The sequence below is a fragment of the Mixophyes fleayi genome, chromosome 4 (assembly GCF_038048845.1).
Source record: "Mixophyes fleayi isolate aMixFle1 chromosome 4, aMixFle1.hap1, whole genome shotgun sequence".
Classification (NCBI taxonomy): Eukaryota; Metazoa; Chordata; class Amphibia; order Anura; family Limnodynastidae; genus Mixophyes; species Mixophyes fleayi.
The window spans coordinates 313309392-313324047 of record NC_134405.1 but is presented as its reverse complement, the minus strand read 5'-3'; the positions used below and the strand labels follow the sequence as shown (position 1 = coordinate 313324047).

Here is a 14656-nt window from a genome sequence, read left to right as displayed (position 1 = left end):
GTTGATGAGGTTGAAAAAAGTCACCAGTCCATCAAGTTCAACCTATTTTGGATCTCCTGCGATCCTGCACTTATATTTGAAATTGATCCAGAGTAAGCAACCGCCAATCTGTTTCAACTGTGAAAATCCCCCCAGACTCAATATTTCAGTCCTATTTTTACCCTATATCCACTACTATCCTTCATTTTAATTAACGGTCGTATCCCTGGATACACTTTTTCTCTAAAAATGTGTCTAACCCTTTCTTACACATATCTATTGAATCTGCCATCACGACCTTCCCTGGCAGTGAATTCCATATCTTGACTGCCCTTACTGTAAAGAACCCGTTCCTTTGCTGGTTGTGAAATTTCCTCCCCTCTAACCTTAGGGGGTGACCACGTGTCCTGTGTACAGTCCTTGGGGTAAAAAGTTCCCATGAAAGTTCTCTGTATTGACCCCTAATGTATTTGTACATAGTAATCATATCTCCAAATGATTTATGCAAAAAATGTAGAACGCCCCCCCCCCATATTGATATATAAATATAGATGATTTGATATATTGTATAAATATATGAAAAATATTAATATAAGAAACTAAAAAAATATTCTGGATATTAGATTTTATTAAAAATAGTGCTCTGCATTGTATAATAAATAGTCCCTTACCACAATGCAGGTAATTCCAAGTGCAGACAAACCTATCCACACAATTCTTTTCTAGAGAGCTTTCCTATAAGTTTATTGCACAGGACACAGCATACAGTACAGTTAAATGCTCTTTGTGTTTCCAATTCAAGATGTTACGCTGTACTAAACTAACTTGCTGCACTCTACCCTGTCCTCCCTCACCGTACACAACAGAGCAGTAAATAAACCCTAGTGAGCGCGCTCTTCTGAGTTACAGTATATTTGTGTCAATCAATGGAGGTGCAACTGTCAGCTTGGACCTTGGTTACTAAGAAGCTGTCATCACAATCTGACAGTCAATGTGCTTCATCATTTGTTACATTGTACTAAACCCAGGATATTGTTGCAATACACATTTCTGTAAATATTACAATGTAACCCTGCCCATGTTACACAACACAGGGTCTGCACAGACCTATTAGTTGTGTATGACAAACACGAGTATTAAGTAATTCTAAACATACATGTACATACTCAGGTGAGCTCTTTCACCATATGTTCCATAATGAGTACCAATAAATACTTTTTATACAGGTGATTCCTATTGTCGGTTAATTTATTTATTGGGTACAATGAAAGGATTGTTACATAATATAGTAATCTTATAATAGATGACATTTATATGCTATATGTATCTTGCATATTGCTACACTGCACTACTTTTTTTTTTATTCGCCAAATACGCCTATATGTTTGCCAATCCCATTTCAAGGGGGACGCCCACATCCTGGTCCTTGAAACTGCCCCTGAAGAAGGGGGAGGGGCCTTTATTTGTGCGTTAGCAGACGCACCTGGAAATTGGCGTGGTGGGTGGAGGGGTGTGTAACTTTAATGTCCAACCCAATAAAACTTTAGGACCACCCACTTCATTCATTTCAACTTATATTTTGGTCCTATTTTGCTCAGTTTTGCCTCATGTATGTTTTACATTATACACAAGAGTCACAAGACTGTTTTTAGTACGTGTCTTTTTTTTTTTTTTTTTTTTTAATGTGGTTAAATGTCTTTTACACCTTTTTCCATTGAAAGTATGTTACGAGGCCAGACCTGCTCAGAGGGTGTGGGGAGAAAGGCCTGTGCGATCTACCAAAAATACCAAGAACACCCCCACAAATGGCCTTCCTCCACCCCTTTATTACATTTGAGTCATTTCGTGCTGCAAATCTTATTTTTGCATATAGGTGTAGTGTCTAGTTCACACTCAGCAAGAAATGCCCCTGATCTGCCCAGATCTTCCCACTATATGGTACACACACACACACGAGCCACCGCTATGCCAACGTATGACATCACAAAACAACATTTTCACTGCTCTTTCTCTCTTTAAGAAATGTTCTTAATATCATTGTACCTGTATTCGTAGTATACACTAATACAGGTAATCCATAGTGATGATGTGACTTAGTATAGCTTTATTCCTAAAGGACTGCTAAAGCTAAACAGTACACACTGATCCAGGAAGAGGCATTATATATTATTCTCTTATATGTGAAAGTAACAATATTCCCCACAAACAAAGCCGGCTATCACAAATATTCAAATAATAATTCTGCCAAGGGCCTATAATGTGCTCTGATGAATATCATTAATATCTCTTTCATGTGAACTATTCATTTTACATTTAGTTTCCTTTACAAGTCCTCCACAACCCTCCCTATCGTACGAAGAAAGGTAGCACTCCTTCATATGAGAGTACCCTATTCCTGCATGACATGCCTATCATTTAGGATGTTATTTCCCTGTCTAAATTGTGGCATGCATTGTCATGTGCTCATCACAAGGTAGCTGAGCTTACATTAATGACATAGAAAGGTGAACTTAAGCCATAGAGTATTAGAATATGTCAACACTCAAAGTACAATTATTGACCTGCGATAATTTACCATGAACGGACAGTGATAATAATATGCCAGAGCAGCACTGTGCATTTATGGGTAAATGCCTATATTTATTACAAGGAATCTTGGATATTTTGCAGTGTTATGATGTTTAATACATTCCTCCTGCAATAGGTTCTTAAGCAGTTTTGGAAATAAAGCAGAAATTCCTGGGGGTATATTAACACTAAACTGCAGGTTTGAAAAAGTGGAGATGTTGCCTATATCCACCAATCAGATACTAGTTATCATTTTGCAGAATGTACTAAATAAATGATAGCTAGAATCTGATTGGTTGCTTTAGGCAACATCTCCACTTTTTCAAACCTGCAGTTTTAGTAAATATACCCCCCAGTCTTCACCTTCCTAAACAACCTTCAACTTTGGCTGTTTAGAAACAAGTTGCAGAGACCAAGAACTGTATTCGGTGTCACACCTTATGTGATATATTTCACTGCAATGGTACTTAGAGGGGTTATCCTGCCCCATTATGTATGTCCTGCCCTACTGGGGCCCTTGCTATCACCCAAAGCCGGGAGCTGGTCCTCACAGCTCATCTGAATAATATAAGGGCTGCACTCAAGTGGTCAGTATAGAACATTTGATGGCTTTAGTAAGCAGTGCGGTCAAGCTCCTGGCTTAAAGTAATGCCATGGCTCCAAAATGCCTGACCCCCAACTATTTGTTACATGAGGAGTGTAGGACATCGATAAAGGGGCTTTGTCCACATGTGCACAACCCTTTGAAGATGCTTGAAGACATTTGCAATACGTGTAATATTTATTTTTGTAACCTTCTCACCATTGACTAGACCAGTATGCAGCATGCATGACTACTTGTACATTGTGTCTCCCCCGGTGGTTTCTGTTTCCATTTGCTGGTTTGTGCTGCGGTGACTAAGTCAACCAGGACACACATTTCCTTATTGCACAATCTTGTACTTTTTCAAACCCCTATCTGCTTTGTTCAGTGTCACTGACTCATGCATTTATGAAACATTTACTGACTTAAGTCTATATAACTGTAGAAATTATATAAATAGCAAATCATTGTGGGATTTTCTAACTGTGTCTGAATCTTTTGTACGGGTTACTTTCTGACTTTGAGCAATGGAATCTATATAACCTCTTGGACATCGAGGAATGAGTCTCATCAGTCTATACATCTGGAACTAGCTATGGGCTAGGTTTACTAGAGTTCACATATCCGTACTAGAATGACTCGCTGATCCAGGGCTACGCAAGTGTTTACAACTCTTTGCATGTATGTCAGAATGATAGAATTATTAGAAGTATAAATAAATGCTACACTTTTATTTTCATTGGAATGTCTGTAAATTGTGGGAATTCCTCCTCTGCTGTAATTAAGGTGCATCCGCCAACGTTTGGATTGGCATTGTAATCATAGTTACTTATGGCTGTGGCATATTTACAGTTGTTATATGGTTGCATTTTTGGAGTTGATTAAAATTAGCCTGTAATCATTACTGGAAGAATGGCTAGAGCCTACTCCACATTCAGCTAGGAACTCTCTCTCCCCCTCTCTCCCCCCCTCTCCCCCCACCACCACCACCAGAGCTGCAAAAAATAGACAAATGAGGTCACAAGACGGCATTTGTCCCACAAGTCCTTTATTTTTTACACTGTGCATGATCTGGCAACTTATATAAATGCCCATGTCTGGCAATGCTATTTAAATGTTGGTGACTATAAGCAGTAAACAAGCATCTTAAATGCTACTTATTTACTAGTCAGTGACAATTCTGCAACAGAAAACAATTGTTCTGTTAGCTCAATCTACATGAGCATACCGGCATAATCCTCTGACCTCCCTAGCATTTACTTTACTCCCACTACTACATTGTACTCCTTATACAATAACAGCACGAACGAGTGCACGCTGCTCACGTTACACATAGACCAATCACATTGTAACTCCACCTTCAGCGTTTGAGGAGCAGAGTGACTGGCACTTGGGGAAGTAAGTAAGGAATATTTAGTTGGGAGGCAGGTAGCAGCGGAGGTCGGGGCCTGGATACAAACTGGTTAATACATATTTGCCGCAGGGGAGGTCCAAGTGGTAAGTGTGGGGAGGCTGGGCCCCCGCTTAGCAATGCAGTGATTCAGGTCATCGTACAGCGGAGGCAGGCCCAAGCGTCATCAAGGTCCCCGCTCACTTCACAGGGATAGTGGGTGGGATGCGGGAGGGTAGCCCTCAGGGTCAGGCTGGGATGGAGGGCAGAGGGACATCTTCTCCCACGGGCCAGTCCCATAATGGGCTACCTTGGGTGGGTCTCTGGGCCACTTGCATTTTTTTTTTTCACTTTAAAATGTTCCTAATAGTTGAGTTTTGCCTCCCGGGCTAAAATTTGCCAGCCCTCCCCTGGTAGCCCTCTCTACCAGAAGTCTGGGAGAGCTCCCCACATGTAGTGAGAGTAGGAAAGTATGGGTTACTATGGTTGATTATCTTTGTAAATTAGAAGAATGATGAGAGTTAAAAAAACAAAACAATCTAAAGTCAGAATATAATACTAAAGGCATAAAAATAGCAACGACTGAGGAGGAACGGAATCTATGAGTCACTATTTCAGGTGTCTTTAAAGCTAGGCAGACAATATAGCAAGCAAGGGTGGAGGCCCGTTAGATGCTAAGTTGCATAAGAAGAGGAATTAGTAGCAGAAACGGAGAGGTAATGACAAGACACCTAGGGGAGATTTAATTAGGAGCGAGGTGTTGCTGAACACCGTCTTGAGGTTCTGATGTGCACATTTCCTCCCTTTGGCCTGTACCTTGGACTCTGCTACTTTGCCTGTGACCCCGACCTTTGGCGTGTTTACTAACTACCCTGCTTGCCTGTGACCCTTGACCCCGGCTACCGTCTGACTATCCGCTGCTTTCTATCCAGCCTCCTGGCCTGCCGCTACTGCCCTGTATTGCCAACCCACAATACACCTGGAGTTAAGTCCTGGGGGCATCTGAGTACCGGTGAACACATTCAGCTCTAAGTGAAAGGCGGCTGCTATAGATGAAGACCTCCGTAATCTAGTTCTGATGATCAGACCAGCAGCCTAACAGATGTGAGGAAAAATTACCGGAGATTCCATCCTCAACATCGCGTCTGAGTCCTGTTCTGGCGTCATATAGCGCTGAATTGAATCCCCCATCCGCCGTCTAGAATAGTGTGTTCAATTTTGGAGGCCATATCTCCAGAAGGATATAAATAGAGATTGTGCAAAGAAGGACAATAAAAATGGTTCATGATCTATATAACAAATCTTACCAGGAAAGGTTAAAGGACCACAATATTTATAGCTTGAAACAGAGAAGTACGGAGGGAGCATGATGGCAGCTTTCAAATATGTCAAGGCTTTCTACAAAGGAGGAAACATTCTACAGAGGAAGAGACCCATTAGCAGAAGAGGATACTGTAGGGTAGCAGGTTTCAGGATAATAGAGGAAGAATTACTTACTTAGAATTACCAAAATAGTAGTGAATAGCCTTCCAACAGAGATGGCAGAGGCTAATACGGTAGGGGAATTTAAACATGCTTGGGATACAGCTAAATTTATCCTAAATCTGAAAAAAGAAGGGCCTGAGGTTTCTTGGAATAGAAATGGCCAGACTGATGGCAGATAAGAACCACATGGCCCATCTAAAGTCTGTTTCTATGTTTTATTATAATATTTGTTTTGATTTGTTTAAAATAAACACTTAGTGGACGTAATGCGGGTATAATCAGTGTGTGAACGACTGTAATAACCAGTGTTATAGCCTGGTATACTCAGTGTAGGGACACCACTGGTGTAATCAATGTGGATGTAATGTTAATGTGTGTGAGTATTTGTACATGTACAGGGTTTGGATAGCAGAACTGTCCCTAGTTTTATTTTACTGTAAATGGGATTCAGATGATCTTTAATGCCTCTTGCTTTTGACATCATTGAAAGTGACAGGATAATGTGCATAGTTCTTTAAAGGATATGTATAAACACGGGTTTTGACTCTGCTTTATTTTATCAATGTCTACTGACACTGTCGGTCAATTATTGACTGTCAAATAGATTTATAAGCAGAGAACATTTTATTTATTTAGTTGCTAGGTTGAAAGACCAAAATTGTTTCAGTGTGGTTTTCCTTTTTAACTGGACTTGTTCAAATATAATTGCAGAGGGTCAGATCATAATCATTAGCCCTTAAAATGCACCTCTGTGTCCCTCCTGACCTGGAGGCACTTCCATCTTTAGTTTTTCCATAGACATTCTGTGCAGTGTAGGATTGCAGTGTTTTTCCCCCATGGATCGCATGCGGTTACTGACCACATGTGGGGCAATAGCCCATCACTGGGTAGAAGGCTGTATATTTACAAGTACACATTTTTCATTTGGAACCTAATACTTTATTTTAGCAATGTTTCCTTTTGAAAGATTCATTATTTGCCCACGTTCAGTCTCAACCGAACCTGGGAAAATATCTGTCCTACATATTTCCCCCCTTTCTGCCACTTTACACGGTCATCCGCCAGGGGCATGCCCCCAGCGGATGACTGGGTGCAGTCTGGGTGGACTGAGGGCATACATGCTTGCTAATGAGATTAATCATTATCATATGGAGTGTCTTTGCGCCGCTCTCTCCCCTTCTCTGTCACCTCTGAATTCACCTCTGCTTGTTGTTTGAGCAAAACTGTTAGATAGAATATCTAAATATTACATATGGTGCACTCTGCTCCAAAAACGAACCACTGGAACCCGGTTAGTACAGTTCCTAAATTTTCCACAAGAGGGTGCTATAGCCTTCACATTTACAGTGTGGCTGAGTTGCTCTCTCATGTAATGGATAACTATATATATTTTTATAATCATTATTTTAGGCATGTATTTTTCCAACTCTGCTTACTTCAATATCACTGCTCGTTGTAAGCCTTCGTAATTAGGGCCCTATCTATTCTTTGTCTCATACCTGCACCTCCTGCATCAACCTTGTACGCTTGTTCTGTTTATTGTGAGATTTGTATTTTGTATGATTTGTTATCCTGCAGCACTACTGAGTTCTGGGGTGCTTTACAAATAAACCATAAAGTTAAGATGGCATCCTAGCTGGATGTGTTTCTGCCAGCTCCCCTCACCTAGCTGCTAATTCCCTTACATCGGGGGTCCCATATTCCCCAGGAATACTCATTTTTCTTTTGCTGGTCCCCTCAACACATAAAGCTTATTCAGAGCCCAGGATCTCTTTCTTCACGGCGCCTGGAATGGATTTAACATTGCGTTGTCTCGCTGCCTAGCTGCCCCAGAATCTCTATCTATGGGGCTGTTATCCTCCAGACCGGAAAGGTTCTCGGCTCGCCTTCACCACCTCACCCAGCCTGGATCTTCTTCCTGTGATCAACCAGGCCCTGGCTCCATCGTCCCTGTGGCCTACCCAACCTGCTTTCGGAGTGAGCAACCAGAACCAGGGGCTGACGTCCTACTTGTGGTCTACTTACCACACGCCTTCTTCCGATGGCCCTGGGACTCTTGCTGCCCTGCTTACCCTATCAGACCACCAACCCTCCACCATCACCGCAACGAACCAGCTTCTCTGACAGCCAAGCCTCTATCTTCACTGCACCAAACCAGCCTCCTCTCACCAGGGACTGGGCCCAACCTCCACCAGAGCTTTGCCCATTCGAATCGCTTCCCAGTTGGACCTCTGCAGGACACCCCCTTCCTGGCCCTTCCATTTACTGGCCTGGTGCTGCTGTTTCTTGTCCTTGTCAGGTCTATCAGCCTCTACAATACCATCTCCAGTCTCTTGCATGCAGAAGGGCCAGGAGAGCACTCTACATCGCCCTCTAGCAGCTCTGCTTTACCCCGAATCCTGCTGCAGTTAGGGCCCCTTCATGCTATGTGCTGGGATGGTTTATATGCTCTGCCAGTTACAGCAGGGGGTAGACTGCCTCTAGTCCTTGCATGTATAACTGCAGCCTTTGCCATACTGGAATACTTCATAGAGTAGTTTTAATATGTAACATTCGGCAAGGTGAGAAATAAAAGAAAATGCGCCTTCCTAGTGCCGGGTGTACAGTCAGGACACAGGGTTATATCACCATTAGGAACCGGTGTTATCTTGGCCTTCCAGAACTGTGCACCATCTGTGCCTCAACATCTTGCAGACCTCTGCACCATAGTGTGCTCTACTATGTTTACTGTCCCATTTGCACCTATTGTATAGATTTACCCCCACCCTTTAGAATGCAAGCTCTTATGGGCATTGTCCTCTGCTCTGTGGTTCACGTTTGTACACTCTCCGTCTTCCTCGTTAGTCCCCGTCATGCCTTGTGCTGACTTGTTTCCATGTACCACGTGATTTCCTGTTAATTTCCTCCATGGACTTATCATTCTGCTTATCCGTACCCATTGAGTGCCCACTGTTCTCATATGTGTTATCTGTATGGTTCACTCTTTAGTCAGTAGTTTGTCCTGCAATATTATGTTCTCTGTCAATCTGTGGCTGTTTGTTCATTGTGTAATTATTTATTGTGTCATTATGCTTTATTATTAGTTGTTTGTGCATTGTGAAATATATTGTAAGTGTCTTCTCTGTTCACCCCTTATGTACGGCTGGGCTGCGGACCATTTACGGCGCTTTATACGTAAAATATAATAATAATAATCCATGATAATATCACTGTCCTCAAAGAACAGGTCGGCTTGGACTTCTAAATAAAAATATTAGTGAGATTAGCACATAAATTGTCATGTGCATTGCAAATATCATCAGCTCCTGATGTTACTCAGATCCTCCCAATTTTAAGCAGTAGATTTTGCTCTTGAATTTAGCATCTCCTATTGGGAGGAGGTGGGGGAGGGGGCTGAGACATTCCTTGCTGAGTGCGGGCTAGGGGCATGATGGGGGCATGCATGTTCCAACTTGTATATCTAGATGGCAAAATTAGATTTTGGTTTGTGGGAGGAGATTATGTAAATTAAATTGAAGTGGTGGAAAATGCTCATTGGAAGATGCGCTCTGTTATTCTGGGGGCGACAGAGCAAATAATTTACTCAATTTTTCACCTTCCGAAATGATTAAACCAAGCCTCTGTCTTTACTATCAATGGGATAAACTTTTGCACCTTCCAGATACACTGTATACAGGAAAAGCAAATTTCTAGGCACATATCCGCCAATGGTAATAAAATCATTAAAACTCCAAAAAGTGACACTAGTAGTAAAGATAGTCCCTCACTTTGCGCACAATGCTAGACTATACTAGCCTGTGTGTTTTATTCACTTTCCTAACTTTATTGTCTTAACCAGTGGTGGAACTAACGCCAATACACGGGGTGTGACCGTTTCAGGGTTCGTAGGTGAGCGGGGCCTGACAATTCCTGACCACTCCCCCGAGGCTCCCCGCTCTGCTCTTCTGAGCATGTGCAGTGAAATCTCATGTTCTATAAAGTGCACTTGTTACCTGCACACAATGGAGGCAGATATCTTGTGAGCTGAACCACTAGTTCCTAGGGAATTCATAAGTTGAACATTCATGAATATGGCTCCAGCCCACAAAGTGCTTGTCTCCACTGTGAGTAGGTGGCAGCCACTCTTAGAAGGTATCAATTCACATGTAATCTCCACCCCTTTCCCCAACACAGTTATTAAGCATGTTTCAAACTGAATAGTATGTTCCAGCAATCTATATAAATCAGCCAGTCATACTTTGCAGCATTCTTACGGTTTTGTCTTACAGCGGCTTCCCCTTATGGGGCGAGCTGGGTTTTTCCATGATTTCACAATGAAATATGTGTGGCTTTTGTCACAAAACGAGATATTGTTTCTGTTCTGTATTTTTTTTAAAAAAAATAAATATTTTTTATATCCTTGTTCTAAAGGCATAAAAGGAAAGTGAATAATGGGAAGTTTATACCAGACATTTGCATAATGTAATATATTGCTGGCTCTATTAGCTGTGTCATGTGAATGTGACCAAGGTGAAGCAGGCATGGTATTAAAGTTTCTGATTGGCTGCTGACCTGTTGTTTCCTGTCAGGATCCTGGCCCCAGTGTACAACAGGAGGATGACAATCTGCAGCACCACCTACAACGTATGGAGAATTCTCTCAGTATGTTCGCTGAGGAACCTGACCGGAACAGGCTGCTTAATCACATGAGCCGCATGGCCCTGGAGTTTAACCGCTTGGCAAATAAAGTGCATAAGAATGAGCTAAGAACGTCCGTTTTACAGGTAAAGGAGAGTGGGAGTTTTATATCTTCCTCTTTTCACCACCATAATAGTGGACATGTGTCTTGCATAATAAACTTCTGTGCTTTTCACTTATGTCTTTACATAATCAGGTTAAGGTGTTTATTAGCACTGCCCTGGGATACGATACAAGGCTACTCTTTGAAACAATTGTTTCAGCAATAAAGTACGGCATTAAGATAACAAACATAAAAGCTCTTTATGATCTAAAGATATGGCTAAAAAGCATGGATGGATGGAAGCTGGAAATATATTCTATTTAATAAACGTTGCAGGTGGCCATGTACAATGTGTCCAAAACCTTTTTACAAATGAACTTTCTTCATCTGCTCGTCTTGTATGCATGCATTATCACACACTGACTCTACTGTAGTTCAAACAAAAACGGATAATGGTTTTGGGATAAAATTAATTGGAAAGGAAAGTCTCACAACCTAAATAGAGTATATTAATGGGGGACTTAATTCCATTATTCATTAGAAATGTAATAATCATAGAAATGTAGAATCAGGTTGTATTTTTCCCATTTAATGTTTATATTTGTTTTACCATGTGCCTCCTCACCTCTCCCATTTGCCGGATTTCTGCAAGGGATCCATCCACTTCTGAATCATGGAGACCAGTGCAAAGGTCTAACAGGTTTTTAGAGACCAGGTGACCTTGGGAGGCAGCATCCAAAATACTACTTACTTTTATACCTACCGTTTGTAAATATACAGCTATAAACTTTATTAATTGTGCTGGGTGTGGAATAAAATGTGTTGCAGACTGTGATACAATTTGGATGCTCAGCTGGTTCACCTAGTTAGAACCCGCAGTGGGTCATATACCCATAAATACCATGGATGAGCCACAATGTGAGCAGGAAGTGACATAGTTTACGGCTATGTTGGTCTGGTGTGGGTCTGGGTAAGTGACCAAAAGCAAAAAATCATATATTTGCCTTTCGCACATTTAAGTAAGAAAACGTGTCCTATAGGTATATAGTAAAGCAGTCCTGATAATATATATAGTTTATCTATATATTTTTACTTCCAGACTTTGTGTGAACAGCTGAGGAAGGAGAATGAGGACTTGCGGTCCAAGCTGGAAGCAGACTGGAAGCAGAGAAGCCAGGCTGAGCAGGCTTTGAGGTACGAGGCACATCTAGCTATATGTACTCAACCATTCTCTACTCAATCTCTGGAACAAATGTAGAACATTCCATTTTCACACAGCAAATGCTGTTTAAGAAGCCAATTATATATCATGTATTGGGTCTTTCTTTTATTGTCTTGGACTAAAAAGTCATGCGCAGAAGTAAATTAGTTGGCCCTTATGGGTTATATCATCCACTTGTCTCATCATTATTCTTCTAAACAAGCTATCTCAAAAGTAAATAATACAGTTAAATAAAAAAAACAATTGCACCTTGTAGCAGACACAATACACATATACAATACAGTTTGAGAACTGTGGACCTACACACAATAATAAAACTACTCCAGAATGGAGGAAATGTTACTGCATGTCCCTTATGAGGGGGGAGAAGTGTTTTTGTGTCTGTTCCAGGCTTAGGTGGGAGCTGGCATTTTGGAACTGGAACGGTTTCGTTTTGTTTCAGATTAGTTTGTCATTTAATTTTTATACCAGTTTTATACAATGCAAAAATACACATTAAAAGTTAAAAAAAATAAAATATGTATCCAGTACAGTTGGCTGTATGCCTACAAAGAAGCAGAACTAGCTAAAAGGGGGTGGAGTTAGCCTTTGAACTTGAAGTGAAAGCATTTTACTGGATCTTATCTAGTGAAGAACAAAGAAAATTATAATAATGTATTATTCCCCCATCCACTTCATTTGAGATATTGATATATTTCTTTATAAATATAAATAAATAAAAGTAAATATATGTTTAGAATTAGGACTATATTTATATAGCTTATATACTTATATTCATTTCTCTAAAAGGGGGGGGGAAAGGTTAATACATAACTAGAATGTTCTTGTTCTACCCTAAATAAGATACAATGAATTGATTGAAATTTAAAGGTAGTAAAATAAATTCTCAGTGGAGATAGTTTAACCCTGTACAGCCTAAAGTTTACACCTGTTTTCCCTTCTCTTCTTGGTCGATCCTCTGAAGATATGAAAATCTGGAGCTGAAAATGTTGATTCTGGACAGAGGGAAAGTTCCTGCGACATCAAATGTGGATAAGCCCCCAGCGGGGGAGACCCCAGCCAAAGCGGAGAACGATGCTCACCAGCAGGTGGATGAACATGAAAGCACAAAACTGTATTTAGGTTTATTGCCCCCTAATATGACACATTCACTTGTTAGAGGCCCTTGGCCTCTGTCATTAAGGAGAGCACAGCATAAAAAAGGAGTAACCTTGCCCCTGGGCAAAACCATGTTTCGTTGGAGGGTGAGGCAAATATAAAATGTGTGGACAGATTTATAGTTGGGGAAGGGCGTGTTCTAGATCAACTTTTTAAATTTCAGTGTAAAAATAAAGCCATCAAGTATTTGTGTGCTAGATGAAAAAACAACCAGTATTTATCTTACCTACAAAATAATAAACTAATTTGTACCCCTTGCATTGTAACATGGTCTGTCCCAGAGAACATTTACTCCTTTTTTTTGCCTTACTTTTCTTAATAACTCAGGCCCCAAGACATTAGCAGTGGACATACATGCAGTTATTTTGGTAATTGGATAAAAAATTGATAAAACAATCAAATTTACAAAAACTGGATAAACTACCCCAATAAACGCCAATTATTACGTCTGTGGGAAAATGCCATTTGGCACATTGTCCTGTCTAGCCACTCCTGGTAATGTTCAGCTGCATGTAATATACTGTGCTGTGGGGCTGAGTATAGGCCCAGTCAGCCACCTTCCTGAAGCAAAAATACATCATCCACCAAATATCATAATGCATGCTTCACTACAATTATATGACACACACAGCCTCTGATGTATTAATTGTGCTATGCTAATTTAGCTGCTGTTTTATGAAAATATTTTCATCTGAAGAAATATGGCAATTTAGTTTAGGGCAGGGTTTCCCAAACCCAGTCCTCAGGGCTCCCCAACAGTGCATGTTTTCCATATCTCCTTGCTGGAGCACAGGTGTATTCATTACTGACTGATACATTGTAACAGATCCACAGGTGGTCCTAATTATGTCACATGTGATCCGGAAAACCTGCACTGTTGGGGAGCCCTGAGGACTGGGTTTGGGAAACCCTGTTTTAGGGTCTTATTAAGAGTCTCTAGGAGCAACATCTTGTATTTCCAATTGGCCTTTGCTGTTCAATACCCTACAATACACAGTACCATGACATACAAACCCGCGTGCAAAAAGAAAAACAGACAGACAATTGGCATATAGCAATTATTCTGCTCCTTTCTGTTCAGTGCTGTCCTCTAAATGTGCTTTATTCTTAATACACTTCTAGTTATATTGAAGTGCAGCTATTTTATAGTCTACCTCCGGTTTATGATCTTTGATAAATCTGAGCCAAGAATGATAACCGTGTGAGCTTGTTCTTATCACACATATAACATTCCATCCGCTTATGGTAAATATGAAATCCAGTCCTTCTAAGTCTCTGTTAGACGTTCTCACACACATCCTGGCATACATTTTAATCCTTGGTGAACTGTGCGATTGTTTATGACAGATAACGTACACAGACTTATACTTCCGATGTGAAACCCTTTATCGTACAGCGATACCTGGCAGGCCAAATGTTCATGAAGTTAGGGAATATAATTGTTTGCCAAAGGGTGTTTTGTTTTTTTTGGTTTTTAAGCACATAAAATAAAATGTTATCGGTGTACTTCGTCCAGTTTGGTATGGTCATCATATTCCTGTCGGACCAAGG

At 40.8% G+C, this 14656-nt stretch overlaps 1 protein-coding gene across 3 annotated transcripts in view; it reads left to right on the top strand.

Annotated features, from left to right (window-relative positions):
• TNIP1 (TNFAIP3 interacting protein 1) overlaps positions 1-14656 on the top strand; it is a 62270-nt gene that overhangs the window by 28003 nt on the left and 19611 nt on the right. For all 3 annotated transcript variants that reach the window (XM_075210073.1, XM_075210074.1, XM_075210072.1), the window contains 3 exons: positions 10574-10768; positions 11825-11919; positions 12912-13035. In XM_075210073.1, the coding sequence (XP_075066174.1) occupies positions 10574-10768; positions 11825-11919; positions 12912-13035 (414 nt within the window). The remainder of the gene's footprint in view (positions 1-10573; positions 10769-11824; positions 11920-12911; positions 13036-14656) is intronic.